This window comes from Hyperoodon ampullatus, assembly GCF_949752795.1.
Source record: "Hyperoodon ampullatus genome assembly, chromosome: 15".
NCBI classification, from domain to species: Eukaryota; Metazoa; Chordata; class Mammalia; order Artiodactyla; family Ziphiidae; genus Hyperoodon; species Hyperoodon ampullatus.
In genome coordinates this window covers 2,103,466-2,128,449 of record NC_136928.1, presented here as the reverse complement: position 1 = coordinate 2,128,449, position 24,984 = coordinate 2,103,466, and the positions used below count along the sequence as shown (strand labels likewise).

Here is a 24,984-nt window from a genome sequence, read left to right as displayed (position 1 = left end):
CACAAATGAGCAGATTCCAAAAGGAAGTAAAGATGTGGGCCATATGAATATCTGAGGTAACAGCATCCAAGGCAGCAGAAACAGCAAGTACAAAGGCCCTGAGGCAGGAGCTAGCCTGATTTGCTTGAAAAACAGCACATAAGCCAGGGTAACTTTAGTAGAGTGAGCAAGGGGGAGACTACGAAGAGGTGAGCAGGATGACTGGCTGTGTCATATGGGGCCTTAAAATCATTTGTAAGGACTTTTACTTAAGTGAAAGAGTGAGAAGCAGTTGGAGAGTTTAGAGCAGAGAAGTGACAAGATCTGCCTTAACATTTTAACAGAATTACTCTGGTTATTGTGTTGAGAATGAACTGTAGGCAGACCAGTTAGGAAGCTTTTGCAGTAATCCAAGCAACAGATGATGGTAGCTTAGGCTTGAGTGTTAAAAGTGGAGGTGGCTGGAAAGTGGTTGAATTCTCTATAAAGTATAAATATAAATAGGAAAGAGAAGGTAAGTGACCAGAGTCCTGAGGTACTCCAGCATTTAGAAAGTCAACAAGATGACAAGCAGACAGTAAAGGAGACCAGAGAGGTAAGTGGGACACGGAAGTAGTATCCTGGAAGCCAAGTAAAGAAAAGTGTTGTGATTGTTCCTGATAAATCAGATGGGGAGTAGAATCAACCATTAGATTTTACAAGTGTGAAGGTTATCTGTGACTTGGTAAGAGTAGTTTAGGAGAATAGTTGGAGGTAAGGCCTAACTGAAGTGAATTCAGGAGTTTGAGGAGAGAAATTGGAGATAGGAAGTTTTTTGAGTAATTTTGTTATAAAATGAAGAAAAGAAATAAGGCAGCACTGGAGAGGAAAGTAGGGTCAAGAGAGGGATTATTTTTAATACAAGAGAAATAATTGTAGAGTGATAGAAAAGATCCAGTGGAAGTGAGAGGGCAGAATTCCAGGAACAGGATCTTCAAGAAAGCCAAAGGGGTTGGGGTCTTTTGTACAAATAAAGGGTTGGCCTTGGCAAGGAGTGTAGTGCTTCATCCATAGGAATGGGAGACAAGTTAGTTTATGAGCACAGGTGCTGGTAGCTGTGTAGATGCTGTAGGAGGAGCTTGTGGAGCTTCTCTTCTGATTGATTCTATTTTTCTCATCAAATGGGGAAGTAATCAGCTGAGAGTGAGAGCAAGTGTGGAGAAGAGAAAACGTAAGAAATATTCATCTGGAAGAGCAAAGTCCATTAACTGAGAGCAAGGAGGAAGGATAAGTCAGGAAATAATTATCTAGGCCAGAGGGAAAGAGAATGGGCCAGGGAAACAGAATGTGATTGCTGGGCAGCATTAAGGGCTCACTGGAGTTTCATGGTGATCAATTTAAAGTGTATTTTTTTCCAGCCATGTTTTAGCCACATGGTTGCAGGCACAGATGCTGTGACAAGGTGATTTAACTAGGGTTGCAGTTGAGCCAGCCTGCAACAAAAGAGAGTGTATGCAAATACGTAATGGTACTGATTGTCATGGATTTTAAACCACATAAGGAGGGAAGTAGTGTTTGCTAAAGGCCTCAATTGTTTATATGTGACAAGCAAAGCTTAGTCTAGTAACTAAATTGTTCACCGCCAAAAATTTTTGTTTCAGACTTTGTAGAATTCATTTGGGATCCCTTGTCAACCTCACAGACAACAAATTTAATAACACAGAGCAGAATGATTCTTGAAGAACATTCCACTTGTGAAAATGAAGTTATTAGTAAAGGCAAACAGGTAATAATTTCTAGAATTATGAATTTCTTGATATATTTGTAAATCAATATAATTTATTATAAATCTTTGTTTACGGAAGATGCAGAAGAAGTAATTATCAGAAGACTATTTAGGATTGACCATTTTTTGCTCTTTATAGTTAATAAGATGAAAGAATACACCTTGATATTTCTGAACATTCTTACAGGAATGGTAATGCTTATAAAAGGATACACATACATTCAATAAGAATCAGATTATTACTTTCATTCTTATTAGCTTATTTCTCTCTGTTCAGTGGTCTGATTTGTGTTCTCATGGCCCAGCCAGCTGTCTTTCAGGTTTGTGAATATACAGTGGCCCTGCAGAGACGAAAAGGCATAAATATATTAGTTCAAATTCATTCCTTCTAAAAGAAAAAAATACTAATTACCTTTGTTTTTTGGCAAAAGTCTAGTAGTATTATGACCTTACTTTAACAATGATTTTTTTTTTTTTTTTTGGCGGTACGCGGGCCTCTCACTCTTGTGGCCTCTCGCGTTGGAGAGCACAGGCTCTAGACGCGCAGGCTCAGCGGCCATGGCTCACGGCCCCAGCCGCTCCGCGGCATGTGGGATCTTCCTGGACCGGGGCACGAACCCGTGTCCCCTGCGTCGGCAGGCGGACCTTCAACCACTGCGCCACCAGGGAAGCCCTAACAATGATTTTAAAACTAGGCTAACATTCATTATACTAACTAGTTTTCTATAATCTGCCAAAGTTGAGAACAGTAATCTCTTTGAGGATTCAAGCTTCAATAGGATAGATTCTCATCTTAGCATAATTTAGAATTGAGTTTCACTGAACATAAGACATAAAGAGGAAGGAACTTTTTAGAGGCTCTGTTGAGAGTGTTGAATCTTACTCTTATTGTAATACTCTTTTTTATCATTCTGTTTGTTGATAATAATATTGTATACTCATGCAGTTAAATAAGTAAACCAAATTTACATTGAGTTTTAAGAGAATTAAGAGAGAGATTGACAGACTGGAGGGTACCCAGAGTGGAATAGCCAAGGTGGTTGAAAAAGCAAGGAGACATGTCATATTCATATTCTGAACACCAGTAAGTTTTAGCACTTGGAATTGCTGTCATGAAGGAGGGAAGCTGTAAGAAATAAGAGGGAGAATAGGGATACCAGCATGATTCTGCCTTTAAGAAGCATGTTATCTTAGAGGAAACAAGATGTACATAAACTGTTATTTCAAATAAGAAGTAAGTGGGAGTGACAAGGAGCACTTGTTTATCTGATTCCTGCTCTGTACTAGGCACTCAGTCAGGTCTTATTCCTGTAGCATCCCACTTAGTCCCAGCAATCCTATTAACAACAGTGATAGCTTAATCTTACAGTTGAAGAATCTGAATCTTTAAAAGTTGTTCACAGTAAAGCCTTGAGTCAGAACTAGGATTTGTACCTTGGTTAGTCTTACTTTAAAGCCCAGGATCATCTCACTGACCACATTGCCTCCCCATGAGTGGCCCAGATAAAGGGCTATGAACCTCAAAAGAGAGGTAGGAGAGAGAAATTACTTTCTGCAGTGAAAGAATTTTTGTTAGATGTGGCATTTGAGCAGGGACCTGAAGGAAGGAATAGGATTTGAACAGTAGCAACTGATGGAGAAAGGGCTTTTTCCACTTACCCCCAACAGGATAAAAACATGTGAAAATCATGCAGGAATTAGAGAGATTCAACTTAAAAGAAGATGTGCATAGAGATAGTGTTTATATTTGAAGAAGGAATAGATTTATTCTGTGTTGTCATAAAGCATAGAACCAAGATTAGTAGGTTAGAGCTACAAGGAAGCAGCTATATAGTCCTGTATTTGCTCTCTATGTGGGATTATTTAATTATAGCCCAAATGTAAATAGTGCTTTGCCATTTTTTTTAACACTTTCACATTTTCTCATTTGAGCCTCACAACCTTGTAAAATGTGTTGACTTTAATTGCATTTTACAGGTGAAGAAGCTGGGGCCCAGAGTTCCAAGTCACTTTTAAAAGATTAAAGTGGCAGGCCCAGCACTTTGTAACCACTAAAGTTTTTCAACGGTGTTATGGATTCACTCATGAAGTTTTTATACTGGTAATTTTAATTCTGGAAGCCCTCCCACTCTGAATGTTGAAAATGGGGTCTTTGCATCCATAGGAAACTAGAACTACATCAGGACTTTTCAACTTTGGCACTCTTGGCATTTGAAACAGATAGTTCTTTGTGGGAGGCTGTCCTATGCATTAAGTTCCCCTGGCCTCTACTCACTAGATGCCAGTAGCACTTCCCCGTCTTGACAACCAAAAATATCTCTAGACTTATAAAATATTCTGAGGCATGGCAAAATTATCCCTACTTGAGAATCAGTGTACTACGTAATATTCCAGGTTAGTAACACAGTTTGCCAGTGAGCTCACTCTATTTTTTTCAGTGATATTTAAGAATTGAAGAGAATGAGAAAGGTTCCAGAAGAACAAGTCAGACAGCATAGTTCCTGATTTTGAAGTGAAAAGCAAATGATTCTGTAAACTAATGTCTGGTGAGAATAGTTTTGATTCTGGTTAATGTTCTAAAATAGATTATTACAGAGGTGGATTATGAGCACTTAAAATAAGAAAGCAGTGTTTACTGTAATCTTTCATTGATGGGGTTCCTAAATACAAACAACTGTTTATCAAAGCATATTCTTCCATATTATCTCAGTTACTTTCACTGATAAATAAGGTACTGTACAGGTAGAGTAGGTAATGAATTTAAATATGTTAAGATTTTCTTACAGATCAAATGGGAAAAGATATGGTATAGTTAGATATAAAGAAAACTGGTAGAGTATACCTAAAGAATACTGACCCATAGGGCCAGAATCTTCTCAGCTTTGTCCTGTTCAATATTTTTATTGAACTGGATGAAGATGTAAAATATATGCTAATAAAATTTCTCAATGACAGAAAGCTAGGAATTCTGTCATAGATCTATGGATAATAGAATTAGAATCCAAAAGAATTTCAAGATACTGAGAAAATGGACTGACTCTCAAAATGTAAAAGGAATATATATATGTCCTACCATTGTGTTCAAAAATTCAACTGCATAAATACAAGATGGGAGAGGCACAGCTTTGAAGCAACATAGGTAACACAGAGAGGGATTATAATCGACCGTAAACCCAATATGAGTCAACAGTGTCTCTTGAGTAGCAGAAAGACTAATGGGAGTTCATCCTACTAGGTGTATGCTCTTTTGAGTAAAAATGTTGTATGTGCTTTCCTCACAAGTAAGACTTCCCTGGGTATTTTGCATTTAATTTTAGGTTAAAGTATATTAAATGGAGAGTGTCTAAGATGATGTGGGAAAGAGAAAATGTAGAAAAGTGAGATATCAATCTTAAACCTGAAGAGTTTTCATATGGAAGGATGATTAGATTTGTTCTGCATGATCCTGAGAAGTAACCGGGACAATGTATGGAAGGTGTAGGGGAGAGAAGTTTGCTTCTCATTAACTGAAATCTAATAGTCCAAAGATGCCCGAAGTTATGCACAGCCTCAGGAGATAGTGCATAGTTTGGTTAACCGGTTAGTGGAAACGTGAAAGTGACATCAGATGAATGCTTAGATAGATTGGTAGTTTTCAAATTTCTTTTTCTATCCACAGAAACTTTTTCAAATAAAGCCTTACATACCGCTGTACACAGACACACACAGAAGTAATGCTGCACTTGCTGTGGTGAGCACCTACTCTCCTTCTCCCCTGAGAGCCTCAACATCTGCCCATGCCACCCAGGTTATCACTGTGGATATGCAGAGCATCATAAAAACTACTCGCTAGAGCTTTTAAGTGCCTTTTTAGAGCTGTTTTAGAGTCTCTATATAGTGCTCGCTTCAGCAACACATATACTAAAATTGGAATGACACACAGATTAGGATGGCCCCTGTGCAAGGATGACACACAGATTCGTGAAGCATCCCATATTTTTATCGTGTGTGAAACTTTTGAAAATTGTAAAGCATTATAGAATTTAAAGAATCTTTCAATAAGAAAATTAAAATAATAAAATAAGAATAAAGTCTGTATACAGAAGTGTGTGTAGTTGTTAAAACTTTACTCTTTAGAGAACTTTTTTTTTCCACCAAAGGTATTTTACTACTTGGAAAAGTTAATGAGCTCTGAGTTATAAAATATGTGAATTTAAGGTTTTTTTTGTTTTAAACAATTATTTAAAAATAATGGCAAACTTACAGAAAACTCTCATGAATAAAAATCGCATATTAATAGGCCTTTCACCCAGATTGACTTGTCGTTAATATTTTGCCCCATTTGCATTAGTGTTTGCTCTCCCATTAGATATACACACGCACACGATTTTTTTTCTCCTGAACACTTTGAGAGTAAGTTGCGTATTTGCTAAGGATAGTCTGTTACATAACCATAGTACAGTTAGCAGTTTCAGTAAATTTAACAGTACTTAATCTACCATCCATATTCTACTTCTGTCATTTGACTCAATAAAGTCCTTTATAGCATTTTTTAGAGAACTATTTTTAAGAAACAAAAATTAATATGGAAATATTTATCAAGGCTGAGTTTCAAAATCATTTACATTAAGTGGAAAAAAATCAAAACATAATTGTATTTTAAAAGAATTCAAAAGGGCTTCCCTGATGGCGCAGTGGTTGAGAGTCCGCCTGCCGATGCAGGGGACACGGGTTCGTGCCCCGGTCCAGGAAGATCCCATATGCCGCGGAGCGGCTGGGCCCGTGAGCCATGGCCGCTGAGCCTGCACATCCGGACCTGTGCTCCGCAACAGGAGAGGCCACAACAGTGAGAGGCCCGCGTACTGCAACAACAACAAAAAAAAAATTCAAAGTGTTTGAGAGAGTAAAAGAAAATTGAGTTTTTATTTGTTTTTAATGTTAATATTGATATGCAGCCATTTGAGGAATATGTTACAGATATTTAAGTGAAAAGAGAAACAGGACTTCAGTTAGATATACCTTTTATGAAAAAATATATTTGGTTGAATTCTACATTTATGAGTAACTTGCTTAGTATAAGGTATATGACAGCTTAATTTGTGCTACACACATTGTCACTGACCTAAAAAGACAACTTTCCCTCTAGTATGTAGTATGCCGTTTCCATTTTTCAAATATGGATTCCTTTTTTAAGTGTAAGATCAGTATCTTATTATAGAAATTTTTATCCTAGTACAAAGACTGATACCACTGTAGGATATTTTCAGCCTACCTTTTATTTCAGAATTATAATACTGATGGACATGTACACTCGTATCCTACTTCTTCCACTTAAATATTAAACATTTAAATTTGCATGTTACTACAGTCTTCATAAACTTTAGCTAAATATTTCATGCACTGGATGGACATAACATGATGTCCTTAAAAGTTCCCATAATTCAACATTTTGGTTATTTTCAATTTTTGATATACAAACAATAAAATGAGTTTGCCAAAGTGAATATACTATGTCAAAGGATATTGACAAACCAGTGAAGAAACCATATTTATAAAGCATCTACAAATCAATAAGAGAACCTAATTTAAATTTTTAAAAAAAACAGATATGTAGACAAGCAGCTTAATTGGATACTTTTCAAAGGGGCATATCCAAATGGTAAATAAGAATATGAGAAGATGCTCAATATCACATTACTCAATAGGAAAATAAAAATTAAAACATAATAAAATATGACTACATACTCACCAGAATTGCAAGCCTTTAAAAACCCTAAAAATACCAGGATTTAGTAAGGGTGTAGAGAAACAGGATTTCTCATACATGGCTAGTGGGAATATAAATGGCATACCACTATTTCAGAAAACAATTTGGCATTCTGTACAAAGTTGAACACATGAACTGTATTCCAGCAGTTCTATCTCTACATATACCCATTAGAATTGTATACCCATGCATACTAAAAGACATGTTCTACAAGAACTTTTATAGCAACATGATTCATAGTAACCCTTAAACTGAAGACCGTCTAAATAAATGTTCCATCATGCAACAGAATATTGTGCTGCAGTGAAAAGGCACCAACTACTGCAACATGCAACAACATGGATGAATGAAGTTCTCTTGTACCTAATTGATAGTTATTTTAACACCTAAGTCTGTGTGTACAAATTTGCACTATTCTATTAAAATTGCTTCTTTTGGTAAACACATTTCTACCTATAACTATCAGTGATGCTTTTAACTTTTTTAAAAATAGGATTTAATTAAATCCATTGTTTCAAGAATGAAGAAGGCAATAGATGATGATGTTTTTATTCCTCTATATCCAATGAGGTAAGAGTTGCCAATTTCTAGATTTTATGAAATAGTTACTCCTGCAATACAGATTCATTTAAGAGTGTAATGAAAAAAAACTAAATGTATTAAGTGTTTACAAAACACATACCTATTAAGATGCAAATTGAGATTTCAACAAATATTTTTCAGTCACCTTTTATATTGCCCTGTATGATGTCTGGCACTTGGACATAGGTTTTAGGGGTTTTTTTTTGGTTGTGGGTGGTGGTTAATGATATTCCTAAGAACATGACAGTTGGCATGGCAGAGTGGTTAGAAACACAGATTCTGGAGCCCAGATTCACCATTACTAGATATTTGACCTTGGGCCTTTCTGTACATCAGTGTCCTTGTATATAAAATTGGGCATTAAATTAATGCCTACCTCACAGGACATTGTGAAGATGAAGAGAGTGCTCAGAACAATGCCTGACATGGAAAGCCCAGCATAAGGCCTGGAACATCACTGAGGGGCCAGAAACTGCATCTTTGAATTCTATATTTACCTTTAAATGATCAAACAAGTAGTATTTGATGCATATTCTTACATTTGCTAAGAAGGCATCATTTATAGTAATGGATCATGAACTGAAGCTATAGAGTACTTACAGGATGGAAGAGCTGCATGGAAAGAAAAGAAAGGAACTTCTAAGCTTGCTAGTTAATGTGAATCCTGAAGAGATGCCTGCATGTAAAAATTCCCCCCCAGTAAGGTTTGTAATATTTTAGATAAGTAATATAGTCCCATGGTTTAAAAGTGTGAATGTGTATTTTTAAATTTTGTTTATGTTTAAAATGAAAAGTCTTCCTCCCTCCCATTCCTGACCTCCATCCACCCAGTTTTTGCCCTTCCTTCTCTGTACACATACATGCATGTAAGAATGCTCAATGTTGGTAAATTTTTTTACCTTTTCAGAATTTCTTTATGCAATTAGAATTAAACACTTATAGAATTTTAATACTTATAATGCAATTAGAATTAATCTTATTTTCCTCTCCTTTTTTATATATTTACTTATAAAGTAAGTATACTGTAGTCATAACCATTGTTGTGTACCTTACTTTTTTGACTTAGTACATCTTTGAGATCTTTTTATGTCATCACATAAGTTTCCTCAGTCTTTTTTAAGCTGCACAATATGCCATTATATAGATGTACTGTAATTGATGAGCATGTAAGCAGTAAAACATTACTAACAATGTTGGGAATAATTTTATGGACATATTATTCTGTACATGTGGAAATGTATCTACAGAAGGCATTCTCAGACATGGATTTATTGAGTCAAAGTGTGCATGCATTTGTAATTTTAGTAGATGTCACCAGAGCACCTCCCTTTATATTCTGTAAAGGCTTAGTTTGGTTGATTTTTAAAAAAAACCATTCAGGTTTTTAAACTCTGTTTCTGAAAGATGAACAGTCATTTGCATTTTCTTCTTTCTCTTTCTTTTGCTTCAAATTAGTGCTGTAGAGAACAGAATGTCACCACATTCAAAGTTCCAAGAAAGACAGTTCTGGTCAGGTCTAAAGGTAAGCAGAAAACGGCAGAAATAAAAATAATTGCTTTTATTTTTAAAAAGTTTACTATAGAGTGAAGACCAGCAAAATTCTGTAAAGGACCAGACAGTAAATATTTTAGGCTTTGTAGGTCATATGGTCTCTGTTGAACTGTTCAGCTCTGCCACTGTAGTACAAACAGTCATAGACAATATGTAAACAAATGAGCGCATGTCTTTGGTTCAGTAAACTTTACTATCATTTAAAATTATAAAAACCATTCTTGGGACTTCCCTGGCAGTCCAGTGGTTAAGACTCCACGCTCCCAATGCAGGGGCCCGGGTTTGATCCCTGGTCAGGGAACTAGATCCCCCATGCCGCAACTAAGAGCCTGCATGCCACAACTAAAAAAGCCCACCTGCCACAGTCCCACTTGCTGCAATGAAGATCCCTCATGCCTCAACTAAGACCTGACGCAGCCAAATAAATAAATATTTTAATACATACATAAATAAATAAACATTCTTAGTTCACCAACTCTACAAAAACAGGCAGTAAGGTTTATTTAACTCACAAGCCATAGTTGTCTCACCCCTGGTCTAAATGATACAGGATGAAGTCGGTGCTAAGTCAGTGGCAAAGGAAGGTAAGGAAAAGATGGATTCAAAAGATATTAATTACGTGTGAAGAACGTAGGGTATTAGTCAAGTTTTTGACTTTGGCAACCTGGTAACCTATGATGACATTCTTTGAGGGCATTGGAGGGGTTACAGGAAGAAGAAAAGGTTTGGGAGGAGAGATAAGATCTGTTTTGGACATAGTGAATTTAATATCTATGGGACAAATGGAGGCAAATGGATATATGATTCTGAATTGCAGGGGACAGATCTGATCTGGAGATTTGGGAGTCAGCCACATATAGGCAGTATTTGGAGGCATGGTCATGAATGACAACCTCTGAGGAGATTGCATGAAGCATGAGAAGAAGGCTAAGGATAGACCCTTGGGAGATGCTGAGATAAGAGGTGGGCAGAGAAAGTAGAGTCTTCAGAGAGGCCTTAAGAATGAGTTGTGAAACTAAGAATGGTCATAAGAGAGTGGCATCAGGGAAACTAAGTGAAGGGCTTTCAAGAACGAAGACAGAGTGTTAATGCCACTGAAGAGAATTAGAAAGAAGACTGAATTTTTTTTTACTGGATTTGATGATGATAAGGTAATGGGTGACCTCAGCAAGAACAATTTTGATAGGGTGAATCAATACTTGTCATGTGGTTGAGTCAGGAAAAAGGCTTTTCAAGAAGAGGGAGCAACATCAAAAATGACATTGTGAAAAGGCATTGCATATTAGTACAATTGGATGTAGTTTAGCACCTAGTGTGATAAATATATTACTGGAAAGAAAGTGGAAGATACCATAAAATTCACAGAAAGATCTGCATTTAGAGGAGGGAAATGCAACCCATGTTACTTTTATTAGATTTTCTTAAAAGTATTTTACCCAAGGTATCTCCAAAGTCACAGGTTATTGTTCATCTTATACTCTATATTAGAGCAGTGAGGTTCTCAGGTTTGATTGATTTCTCAAGGTCACACGTTGGTAACAGTAGCACTGGCTTTAACAGCAGTGCTTTTATGAATCCTGAGGTCCTGCGGTCTTGTATCTGATGGCGCAAGCCTCCAGGAGAGTATGGATTGAGAAGGAAGATTATTGATCAGGAAAGGCTCCAGCAAGGTAATTTGAAATAGATTTTGAGCGGTTGTCCTAAAAAGATGAAAATAGGATGAACAAATATATGGAGGTTGGAAAGAATCAAGTGTTTATTCAGAAATGTTTTCTGTTGATTCTAAAATTGACGGTTCCAACAGTGCCAATTGTAGTGAGAGTTTACAAGAGTTTGACCAACTTTTTATGTTTGTTGGATACTATTACGGTTTTCCTTTGACGAAAAGGTACATAGTCACTTGACATTTTATTGTGTTTTAGCTCTTCCGGAATATTCTTCTTTGGAATGAACTCCTCCCAGAAGACACCTTGCAAGAGCTAGGACTAGGGAAGCTGCTGAATCGTTATCTTATTATAGCTCTTCTCAATGCCATACCTGGGCCAGATGTTGTTAAAAAGTGCAACCAGGTAAGTTGTATAGAAACTGATTCTAATTTTATCATTTTTAAAATTTAGTTATTAAAATCAATTTTGTAGCAAAATAATTAAAATTGTGGTACTCACATTAACAACAAATTAATTTAACAGACTAGAAACTCAGAAGAACCCAGTATTTAAAAAAAGTATACTGGTTAACTGTTTACAAAATGAATGTTAGATCCTCACCTCTCACTACATACCAATGTAAATTACAGGTGAAGTAAAGAATTAAGTGTAAAAAAATGAAACTATAAAATATTGTACTAAGAAGATAAATGATTATACCTGATGTTAAAGGAGTCCTTTCTGAACTTAAAAGCAAAAATGGTGAGAAAAAATAATAGATTTGACAAAAATATAAAACTTCATTAAACCAAAAATGTATCAGGATTATTTGATTATTGTTAAAACTGGAAGATGGGTTCATTGGGCTCACTATACTTATTTTTTCTCCTGCTGTTTATGTTTGAAATTTTCTATAACGAAAAGTTAAAAAGAAAGTTGAAAAACAGAGAAATAAGTTACAATGCATAACGAGGATAAATACCCACATTTTTAAAAAGCAGTAAACAATTCAAATATTCTTATTGAAAGTGACCAAAAGACATGCAACATGGTGAATTGCCTAATTCACCAAAAAAAGAATATGCAAAGATAACTTCTAAACATGTGGAAAATACTAACAGTACTAATAATCAGAGAATTGTGAATAATACAGTAAGGATATTATTTTTACCTGTTATGCTGGCAAATTTTTTGCTGTTACTTCCATTATAATTTCCAGTATTGTCATAAGCACAGGGAAACAACAGCCCCACATCATTCCAGGGATACCATTCATCTAGAACATATGGAGTGGCAATTCTGGGAAATAGTTTCTGCACTATGGAAAGAGGAATACAATTCTGGAGACTGTTTTGGCATGATTGATATAAAACCTTTAAAGTTTATATCCTTTTACTTAGCAGTTTTACTTCTCGGAAATTATCCTATGTTAAAAAATCAGATGTGCATAAAGGTTTCTACGTACAAAGAATATTATTGTAGCATTATTTATAATAGAAGACAGTTGGAAAGAACCTAAATGTCTAAAAACATTAGTGTCTGTCCATAAGATAAAAGTCATAAGGAAAAATTTTTAAGAATGTGGGAAAATATTTACATTCTTAAATAAATTTTTTAAAAATATAAATATATATGTAACTTTAGATAGCAGTTCCTAGACAACCTCCATTTTTCTAGCTGTGGTTATTTCATGTAGTTTTAAACTACATTATCTACCAGAAATTTCAATCATCATCCATCCTATGTGTGTTTCAGGTTTCAGTTTAGTTCTCTTTGACCATACGCTCTACTATGCAGAATTAAGGAAGAGGATATGTGACATTCTCTCCACAGCTTGTGGCCAGAAAACCAGGCCAAGACAATGTGTTTATAAGTCCCAGGATCATTTATGGAAAAGCTAGATAGTTCCTTCAGAATTTTATTGAGACTTGTGGTACAAAACAAGGGGAAAGCGAGTGCAAATGACATTAAATTCCAAGCCAGTAAGAGCTGGTTTTTAAACTTTAAAAAGATACAGTTTGCATAATAAGACTTACAGGACTTTCTGCCTTAGGCAATCAGTGTGTCTGTATTTTTTCTGGATAATTGAAAAAGGTGATTAAAAAATAGGATAAATCATTTTCCTCAACTGTGTTTTCAGTGTTGACCAGTCAGATTTATTTTAGAAAGAGTGCATTCCAGAACTTTCATTTAACGTATTTTATAATATATATATGGTGCAGCTTTCTACTTTCTAGAAGTACGTAATGATCTTGATCTAACCAACTATAGCAAAACCAAGAATTTCTTTAAATAGTATGATCTCAGATTTTTCCTTGCTCCCATTCTCTCTCCTTTTTTAAAAAAATTCTTCCTTCTGCTATGAGGAAGTTTTTCTTTTCTTTTTTATTTTGTTAATATTTTTCTTTTTTTCCAAAACTTTTCCCCAAATCATGTATTACCTTTAGCATGATGATGATAAGTGTTGTTTGGGTTTATTTTCCCCCCAAAAGAAAAAAATGAATGCACATACATTGACTCTTTATGCTGCCATGGACATTTAAAGCAATGTATTAAATTACAAGAAAATCAAAACCATAATTAATTTTTTTCACTCAGTGTATCTTAGAATGACCTTCATTTATTTCTTCATGTAGATTATACACAAACACACCCAATTTCTTACTGTGAAATCATATTAAATGTACCTATTTTATACAGTTGACCCTTGAACAACACAAGTTTGAACTGCATGGGTCCACTTCTACATGGATTATTTCAATAAATACATACTAGAGCACTACACAATCCACAGTTGGTTGAATCCTTGGATGCAGAACCACAGATATGGAGGGCCGACTGTAAAGTTAATACACTGATTTTCGACTGCGAATGGGTCACTGCCCGTAAGCCCCTGCATTGTTTAAGGGTCAAATGTAGGTATGTTAACTAAAAGTGTTTTTTGTCTACACATTTCTGGTGTTTAGTTATAAATGTTTTGTACAATTTAATCACTCAGGAATACAGAGTATTGAAAGTATTACAAGTACTAGGAAGTATTTATAAAGAGTAGTCTATTTTAAGCTCTCGGTATCAAAATATGATTTTTTTTAAAGTATAAATCCTTGACAAAAAAAGGGGAAATTCTCAAAAGTTATTTAACCGTGAACTATAAAATGGAAGGATAATACTCTACCAACATCAGTACTATGAGGATTGAATGTTAGCTAAAGTCCTTAGATAATAAATGTTATCATTAAAAATGATGTGTTTTGATTATCAGATAGCAGCATGTTTACCAGAAAAATGGTTCCAAAATTCTGCCATGAGAACATCTATTCCCCAGCTAGAAAACTTCATCCAGTTTTTACTGCAGTCTGCACGTAAATTATCTACAAGTGAAATCAGGTAATGCATATTTTATTTGTACCTCCATAAGCATAGTTTAGGGTTCCATTCTCAGCAATTTTTAGAAAGATTTGTACTTTACTTTTAAAAATCTAAGACTGTCACTGAAGAGATAGGAGATATTTTCATGTATGATCTTTAGAATCACTCAATATTTTATATTCACACCTCATGCATATTAGTTCATATTTTTAAATGTAAATCTCTTCCAAAATAAGCACTTCCAGAAAACTGTATCACAGGGGAATTTAAAATTAAAACTATAAATCAAAAGCCTCTTATCAAGCATGTTTTTAATGTCTTCTTAATTTTCCTAGCCATTTCAAAATCTCAACATTTGTTAAGTACAGGTTTGCAACCTGGCATTTACCCAGCAGTAGCTAGATCTCCGTTTTGGATTATCTCATTCACAGCACTAGATGTTTAAGGACTTAAATACAGAGGTATTCTGGTAAACCACCTCTCCAAAAAGAAAAACAGTTAAAACCTCAAATTGTAGCATTTGATGATATCTGTGGATAAATACTGCTGCCAGGGTAGCCCATATAAGCTGCTGGTAGCAGCAAAGCACAACTCAGATTTCTGATAGATTTGCTCTGTGCTTTTCTCCTTTTTTATAGTCATTCACATTAATATTTGCCAGAATACATCCACTAGTAGTCTGTATTGGAACTTCATGATTATGTGGAGAAGGTAGCATCTAAATATTTTATGCTATCTTAGATATTGGCATAAGGTAAAGTTTTTGTTTCAGATTAACTACTTATGATTCACTGTGCCCTTACACACTGCATTTCTAAAAGGGAAAATGCTTTTTTTTTTTTCAGGGATGAAGTCAAAGAAATAATTCTTATTCTGGTGAAAATAAAAGCTTTGAATCAAGCAGAATCCTTCATAGAAGAATATCACCTAGACCATCTTAAATCAGTAATTAAAGAAGTTTGAGTGAACTTTATAGGAAAGTACTAAAATGAGGTTTTAATATAGTCACACTTGGCTTTTTGCTTGGAGAAAGAAGGAAAAAAAAAAAAAAAAGTGTCGCCACTTCTTTATTCCCAGTAATGGAGGAGAGGATTTGCAACACCCAAAAAGCAGGACTCTGTCTTTCCATTCCTTCCACCTTCTACCTTCTGGTATCATGAAAGGCTGGCCCTTTTTTTTCAGTGTTTGCAGGAATTAGACACACAGGAACAGTAAGAGTTTAACATATTTCTATTTCCATTTGATTTTTCCATCGACTTTTCCAGCTTAAGAAAGGAGTTGAAGGAAGCTTGTTATAGCTGTTTTGGCTTTGGTTGGTCTTCTGTCCTGAACCATAAAAACCTCTTTTAGTTCTCTTCACTTTCACTATCTCTGTTTACAGATGAGTTTAAATGAAAGTCTTAATTGGGATGAATTACTTGTTAAGGATTCTGATTAAGGCATTTTAGGGCTTTTGATAACTACTGCTTGTCAAATTGTTCTTCAGAAATGTGTACCAATGTATTGTACCAACAGAAGTCTAAGAAAGGCCAATGAATCTCTACCAGCAATAGGTATTATCATTTTTTTAACTCATTTGCACTTAATAGGTGAAAAAAATCTTATTTTAATGATTTGTTTTGGCTATTAGAGAGTGACTACTTGTTTTTTGGGCATTTATAATTCTTTTTGAAATATCTATTCATCTTTTTCTTATGGATTTGTAAGAGCTTTATATTTTAGAGATACTGATGTTCTGGGAATTCCCTGGCATCCAGTGGTTAGGACTCTGCACTTTCACTGCGGAGGTCACAGATTCGATCCCTGGTTGGGGAACTAAGATCCCGCAAGCCACACAGCACGGCCAAAAGTAAAAACAAAAACAAAACAAAAAACAAAGATACTCATGTTTTGGCTGTGCTATGTTATAGTTTCCCTCATTTGCCATTTTCTTTAAATTTGTGTATGTTTTTGGTGTACTACGTTATCGCTTGTTAGGTAGTTACTATTTTTTGTTGTGGTTTTTTTGTCATTGGTGGTAGGCCTATACAGGAAACAAATATTTTAAATATTCAGCACAGGAACTTCCCTCGTGGCGCAGTGGTTAAGAATCCACCTGCCAATGCAGGGGACACGGGTTCAATCCCTGGTCTGGGAAGATCCCACATGCCACGGAGCAACTAAGCCTGTGTGCCACAACTACTTAAGCCTGCACACCTAGAGCCTGTGCTCCACAACAAGAGAAGCCACTGCAATGAGAAGCCCCCATGCACCACAATGAAGAGTAGTCCCTGCTCACCGCAACTAGAGAAAGCCTGCATGCAGCAACGAAGACCCAATGCAGCCAAAAATAAAAATAAATAAAATGAATTTATTATAAATAAATAAATATTCAGCACATGTGATTCATTTTCTAATGAAAAAATTTGTGTGATTAAGAAAGTGAGGCAAGGTCATTGAATCAAAAAGAAATTGAGGGACTTCCCTGGTGGTCCAGTGGTTAAGAATCCACCTTCCAATGTGGGGGACTCGGGTTCGATCCTGGCTGGGGAACTAAGATCCCACATACTGTGGGGCAACTAGGCCTGCGTGCAGCAACTAGTGAGAGCCCCTAAACAAAGAGCCCCATGCACTGCAATGAAGACCCAGCGCAGCCAAAAAAAAAAAAAAAAAAAAAAAATTCTTTGTGGCACTCTCAATAACTGTAAAATAAAAATTTTGAAACATGCTGTGTGTATGAGAATTAAAAAAAAAATTTTTTTCCAAGTGAGTTTACTAAAAATTTTTGTTAAATCTTTTGTTTAAATAACTTGAGGGCCATCCTAAATGTGTTATGCAAATTGTTGCCCAAAAGACAATCAGGAAAAAATTGATTATGTGTAGGATTTGAGCATGTGGCCTCTGACATTATCACCCCTAGTTTTGAAGCTGCATGTAATTTATTTTAGCAGATTGGTGTGTGATTTCTACTACAGTGAAGACTCATGATTCACTGGTATGAACAGTTTTGTTTTTTTGGTTTTTTTTCGGTACGCAGGCTTCTCACTGTTGTGGCCTCTCCCGTCGCGGAGCACAGGCTCCGGATGCGCAGGCTCAGTGGCCATGGCTCACAGGCCCAGCCGCTCTGCGGCATGTGGGATCTTCCTGGACCGGGGCACGAACCCATGTCCCCTGCATCAGCAGGCGGACTCTCAACCACTGCACCACCAGGGAAGCCCTGAACAGTTTTTTAAAGTTTATTTTGGTTACACAAATTATGAAGAGTAGAATCTCATCTAGAAAATTCAAGCCATTGCTAAAAAGGATTTAGCATTCTTACACAATTATGTTCCCAGAGGTAACTGCTGTTTTCATTTTATCCTTTCAGACCTTTTCTCTACTTAAAAAGTATGTATGTGTGTATACACACACAAAGACCTTTGTTTTTTTATATAAATGGTAGATACTTTATTGTGTATGAAATTTGTAACTTTTTAATTGTTAAAGTGTACATTTGAAATTTCCCTATAATTTTTGCATTTGTAATTAAAGGTGTGTTAGATGATCCCTTACATTTTTAACTTGGGCAGAGAGATTTCTCTTGCTTTTTGTAGAGTGGAAAATATTAGAACTGCTTTTAAAACTAAATTGATTTAAATTCCCAATAGTTTTAAACTAAATTTTATTATGTTTGGAGTTTGAATCTCAGTAATTTTATCCATCATATACTATATCTGAGGATATTCAAAAACGTTTGTGAAGCTTGCCTAATCCTCAGTGCAGAGTTCCTTTTTCCAACTCCCCCCCACCCCCGCTTTTTTCCTGTTACTCTGAAATGTATGGAATGAAGGAGAGAAAACAACTAGCAAAAACAAATCTTTGAGTTAGTAGTTTATCTCACATCATCTCAATTCTCTCCCTGGATTTTTTCAGCTCTTTGTTCACTTAAAGAATGTAAAACTTTTACAGAATCAGACAGATGACCTTTTTGTTTTTACTTCTTTCATATGGCTTTTAGGAACTTTCAATGGCCATGAAAACATACCTCAGAACAATTGAGTTTTGCATTTGTTAGGCTTGAGACGAAATGATATGTATATAGATGACTCCTAAGAAATACCGTATGTGGTACAAAACCTGAAAAAGTTATTACAAGAAAAGAAAATAGACCAATATTCCTCATGAATATAGAAATAAAAATCCTTAAAATATTAGCAAATTGAACCCAGCAATGTATATAAAAAGGAAAAAACTAATACATCATGACCAAATAGGGTTTATTCCAGGAAGGCAATTTGGGTCAACATTAAAAATTTAATCAGTATAATTCACCTATGAACAGAATAAAAGAGAAAAACCATACAATCACCTTAATGATTACAGAAAAAGCACTGGACAAAATTCAACACCGTCCCACAGTACAAAAACAGGAATATAAATTATTTAATAAAGAGCATCTGCAAAAGAACATCCACACTTAACATCATACTTAATGGTAAAATATTAAAGCAAGGATGTCTGCTCTCACCATTTCTGTTCATTCTTGTTCTGTAGGTCCTAACCATGCAAGCAGTCAAGAAAAAGGCATAAAGATTAAAACACAAGAGTCGTCATTCACAAATGACAAGATTGTTTACGTAGAAAACCTTATGCACTCTACAAAAAAAAAAAAAATTCAATCAGAACAAATAAGTGAATTTACCAAGATCTTACAAATATCAAAGTCCATGGGCATGCTAGTGATTTAACTGGAAACAAATTTTTAAAACAATAACACTTCAGTAGCAGTGAAAAACATCAAATTCTAGGAACAAATCTATAGAAAGACTTTACACTGAGGAGTACGAAAACTGAGGAAAAAAAAAATGTTTAACCTAAATAAAGGCTCTCCTGGTAGCGCAGTGGTTAAGAATCCACCTGGCAATGCAGGGGACACTCAACGGAGAAAAGACAGTCTCTTCAGTAAATAGTGCTGGGAAAATTGGATATTCACATGTAGAAGAATGAAATTAGACCCCTGTATTTCACCACTCACAAAAATTAACATGAAATGGATTAAAGACTTAAATGTAAGACTGGAAACCTTCAAACTCCTAGAAGAAAACAGAAAAAATTCTCCTTTACATGAGTCATGGCAATGAATTTTTGGATATGACACCTAAAGCTCAAGCAACAAAATTAAAAATAAACAACTGAGACATCAAACTAAAAAACCTACAGAGCAAAAGAAGTGATCAACATATGAAAAAACAGTCTATGCAATGGGAAAAAGTATTTGGAAACCACTAGTCTGATAAGGGGTTAATATCCAAAATATATAAAGAATTCATACAATGCAACAGCAAAACAAATAATCCAATTTAAAATGGGCAAAGCACCTGAACTGACATTTTTCCAAAGAAGATATATGCCAACAGGTGCATGAAAATGTGCTCAATATCACTAATCATTAGGGAAATGCAAATCAAAACCACAATGAGGTATCACCTCACTTACTAGAATGACTACCATGAAAAAGACGTGGTAACAAATGCTGAGGAGGATGTGGAGAAAAGTGAACACTTGTGCAGTGTTTGTGGGAATATAAATTGGTGCAGCCACTATGGAAAATAGTATTCAGATTTCTCAAAAAATTAAAAATATAATTGCCATATGATCCAGAACTTCTACTCCTGGGTATATAGCCAAAGAAACAAGAACACTATGTCAAAGAATTACCTACACCCTCAAGTTCATACTAGCATTATTTACAATAGCCAAGGCATGGAAAAAACCTATGTGTCCATTGCCAGATAAATAGATAAGTTATGGTATATTATTCTGCCATAAAAAAGAAGGAAATCCTGCCATTTGCAACAACACGAATGGATTTGAAGAGCATTATGCTAAGTGAAATAAGAGAAAGACAAATACTGTATGATCTCACTTATATGTAAAACTGAAACAAACACCCAAAAAGAGATCAGATTCCTGGTTGCTACAGACAGGGGGCAGGAGGTGGAGGAACTGGATGAAGGTGACCAAAACGTACAACCTTCCAGTTATAAGATAAATAAGTACTGGGGATGAAATATACAACTTGGTGACTATAGTTAACACTGCTGTATAGTAAGCTATAAAGTTGTTAAGAGAGTAGATTCTAAGTTCTCATCACAAGGAAAAAATTTTTTTTCTTTTTGTATAAATATGAGATGATTGATATTAACTAAATTTATTGTGATAATCATTTCATAATATATGAAAGTAAAACCAGTAAGCTATATACCTTAAACTTACACAGTGCTCAATTATATCTCAATAAAACTAGAAAAAAATTTTAACAAAAAGTTAGGAAAACTTTGTGACATTTTTACTTGCCCTTCCCCCACCCCTCCTTGATGTGGCAGCTGTCTTGAAAATGACAGCTTCATTCTCAGTGTTGAACCTCAGTCCCCGTCTCTGGATGGTGCAGAGCAGACCTTATTCACAAATTAGTGTATATGTCTGTATTCTAGCCTCTCTGGGGGTTCCTTAAGGACTGAAGCAAAGCACTCATTTCTGTTTTGCCTATCTCAAAACTCAGGCCAGAATGTAAGGCAAACCAACAATCCACAAATGCCTGGGTCAAAAGATTACAGTTGAGATACACGATAGACCATCTAAGGACTGGGAGAAAAAGCTGGGGGTGGGGAGTTACTTTGGGCAGTTAGGATATTCAAAAGCATATATAGGGAAATTCAGAAAGCCACAACTGTACAGGGCAAGAAGCATACTTTAAAAAGACCCAAAAGACCCTAAGCCTTCAATTCAGGCTAACTGTTAGGCTTAGTGCAAGCCTGGTTTAGTGTTGAGGGAGTACCCTAGAAAAGTGACAACCTGCAAAAACTGGGAGAGGTGTTTGTTTTAGCCCCTGAATTTTAAGGAAACCTATCTATCAAAACACTATCTAAAGTCAAGGTAAGAAACAGATTTCAGTGATCACACAATATGTTCTTTGCAAAAATAATTTGAAAACATCATTAACCAAATGGACTACTACAGTCCAATAATCAAAATGAAGAAAACCCTAGGGAAGGAGGGAAAATCTTATTTCCAGAATCACATTAGAATATTTAAATGTCCAATTTTCAACAAAAATAATCACAATACATTCAAAGACACAGGAATGCATGGCCATCCAAAGGAACGAATTAAATAGAAACAATTGCAGAAGTAGAGACATCAGAATTAACAAACAAAGACTTTGAATAACTGTCTTGAACATGCTCAAAGAACTAAAGGAAAACATGGACAAATAAAAAAAGGAACTTTGAAAAGGGATATATGAACAAAATGAGCATATCAATAAAGACATAGAAATTATAAAAGGGAAACAAATTCTGAGGATGAAAAGTACAATAACTGACATTAAAAGAAAGCACTAGAGGAGTTCAACAACCTGTATAAGCAGGCAGAAAAAAGAATCAGCAAACTTAAAACCAAGGCAATTACAATGATCATGCCTGTGGAGCAAAAAGAAAAAAAGAATGAAGAAAAGTGAACACTGTCTACAAAACTGATCGGACACCATCCAAAAGACCAACATGCATTATGAATGTCCCAGAAGAAGAAAGAAAGGAGCAGAAAGAATATTTGAAGAAAGAATGGCCAAACACATCCAAAATTTGATGAAAGACATGAATCTGCAAATCCAAGAATCTCAATGTCCAAGCAGGATAAACTCAGAGGTGCACACCAAAACATATTATAATCAAACTGGCAAAAGACAAGGTCAGAGAGAATCCTGAAAGCAGCAAAGGAGGAGAAACCCCTCATGATCAAGATTCTCAAAAAATTTAACAGACAATTCTCATCAGAAACCATGGAGGCCAGAAAGCAGTGGGATGAGATATTTAACTTGCTGAAAGAAAAGTAGTGTCAACCAAGAATTCCCTATTAGCAAAACTGGCCTTCAAAAATTAGGGAGAAATAAAGACATTCCCAGATAAACGAAACCTGAGGCAGTTCATAGCTATTAGACTGTCCTACAAGAAATGCTAAAGGGAGTCCTTCAGGCAGAAGTGAAAGGACTCTAGGAAGTAACTTGAATCTACATCTATTTTGTGATTAAATAAAGACCTCCAGTAAAGGTAAATACATGGGAAAATATAGCTATTATTGTTGTAACTTTGTCTTGTAACTACTTTTTATCTCCTACAAGGTTTAAAAGACAAATGCATACAAAACAATTATAAATGTATAATGCATACAAAATAATTATAAATCTATATTGTCAGGCACACAATATATGAAGATATAATTTGTGACATCAATAAAGGGAGAACAAAACTTTATAGGAGTAGCAATTTTGTATGCTATTGAATTCAAATTAGTATCAATTCAAATTAGACTGTATAATGTTGACTATAATCCCCACAGTAACCACCAAAGAGAACATTTAACAGTTATGCATAAAAGGAAATGAGAAGGGAATCATAATCGTTCACCACAAAAAATCAACACAGAAGGAAACGGTAATGGAGAAAATGAGAAACAAAAAAAGTATAAGACATAAAGACAACAAATAAAATGGCAGAAGTTCTTCCTTGTACTAATTTTTTTTTAAGATTTTCTTTGATGTGGACAGTTGTTTTTTAAGTCTTTATTGAATTGGTTACAATATTGCTTCTGTTTTATGTTTTGGTTTTTTGGCCACAAGGCATGTTGGATCCTAGCTCCCCAGCCAGGAATTGAACCCGCACCCTCTGCATTGGAAGGTGAATTATTAACCACTGGACTTCCAGGGAAGTCCCATACTAATTACTTTAAACGTAAATGGATTAAACTCTCCAAACAGAAGGCAAAGATTGGCAAAATGGATAAAAGAGAAATAAAAATAAATGATCCAGCTATATGCTGTCTATAATAAAGACTCACTTTAGCTCCAAAGACACAGATATGTTGAAAGTGAAAGGATAGAAAAAGACATTCTGTGCAAATAGTAACCAAAAGAGAACTGGAGTGGGTATTAGACTAGTATTAGATAAAATAGACTGTAAGCCAAAAATTGTTTTAAGAAACAAAAATGTATATTACATATTGATAAAAAAAAGTCACTTCATCAAGAAGATATAATGTATGTACCAACAAAGCCCCCAAAATATATGAAGCAAACATTGACAGAATTAAAGAGAAAACTGGATAGATCTATAAGAATTGTTAGAAACTTCAATATTTCACTGTCAAAAAATAGATAAAACCTTTAGACAGAAGATCAGTGAGGAAACAGAAGACTTGAATAACACTATAAACAAACTAGACCTAATGGACATATATAAAACACTCCACCCAACAACAATAAAATATACGTTTCTCAAGGGCGCAAGGCACATTCTCCAGGATAGACCATGTGTTAGGCCACAAAACAATTTTCAGTACATTTTAAAAGACTGAAATCATTCTAAGTATCTTCTCTGACCACAGTGGAATGAAGCTAGAAATCAATAACAAAAGGAAAAGTGGAAAATTCACTTATGGCATATTAAATATGGCAATTAAACAACACACTCTTTAAAAACCAATAGGTCAAAGAAGAAAGGATAAGGAAAATTTCAAAATATATGATCCAGCAATTCTACTCCAAGGTATGTACATATCTGGAGTATATATTTTCAAAATATTAAAACAACTCAAAAAGAAACTTGTATATCAGTGTTTATTGCAGCATATTCATAATAACCAAAAGGTGGAAATAGCCCAAGTGTTCATCAACAGATGAATGGATAAAAAAATATGGCATACATATACAATAGAATATGTAGTCATAAAAATGAATGAAATTCTGATACACGCTATAACATGGATGAATCCTGAAAACATATTAAACAAAATAAGCCAGGCACAAAAGAACAAATATTGTATGATTCCACTTATAAGAAGCAGAATAGGTAAATTCATATAGAAAGTGAGTAGATACGAGCTTACCAGGAGCTGATGGGGAGAGACGAATAGGGAGTTATTATGTACTGGTTAGAGTTCCTCTCTGGAGTGATAAAAAAGTTTTGAAGATAATGGTGATGGCTGCGCAACATGAATGTAATTAATGCCACTGAAGCTGTACATTTAAAAATGGTTAAAATGATAAATTATATGTTATATATATTATTTAAACATTTTTAATAACAACTTTATTATGGTAAAGTATACATATGTATTACCACAATAAAACATTTAATGTATTAAGATTTGTTTTTTCTGAGGGAAAATTCACAAGAATTTTAAAGAGAATCTTAGAGTAAAAACATGACTTGCTTTGTTGTTATGAGCACATGTACTTATGAGACAATCATACATTTGCACAGCTTTAGATCTCAAAATGTACCATTCATCTGCCCTTCTACCAAGAAGACTGCAGAGTGTTTATCAAGGTA

The 24,984-nt window shown here is 35.0% G+C and overlaps 1 protein-coding gene across 5 annotated transcripts in view; it reads left to right on the top strand.

The window, feature by feature from the left end:
• GCFC2 (GC-rich sequence DNA-binding factor 2) overlaps positions 1-15,840 on the top strand; it is a gene marked incomplete at its 5' end in the record, with an annotated part of 64,253 nt that extends 48,413 nt beyond the window's left edge. For 4 of the 5 annotated variants that reach the window (XM_079720990.1, XM_079720991.1, XM_079720989.1 and 1 more), the window contains 6 exons: positions 1,620-1,744; positions 7,984-8,060; positions 9,528-9,594; positions 11,546-11,692; positions 14,532-14,656; positions 15,484-15,840. In XM_079720990.1, coding sequence (XP_079577116.1) covers positions 1,620-1,744; positions 7,984-8,060; positions 9,528-9,594; positions 11,546-11,692; positions 14,532-14,656; positions 15,484-15,601 — 659 coding nt within the window. In that variant the 3' untranslated portion in view covers positions 15,602-15,840. The remainder of the gene's footprint in view (positions 1-1,619; positions 1,745-7,983; positions 8,061-9,527; positions 9,595-11,545; positions 11,693-14,531; positions 14,657-15,483) is intronic. The other variant, XM_079720987.1, reaches the window with a different exon arrangement.
• Between the last annotated feature and the right edge of the window lie 9,144 nt (positions 15,841-24,984).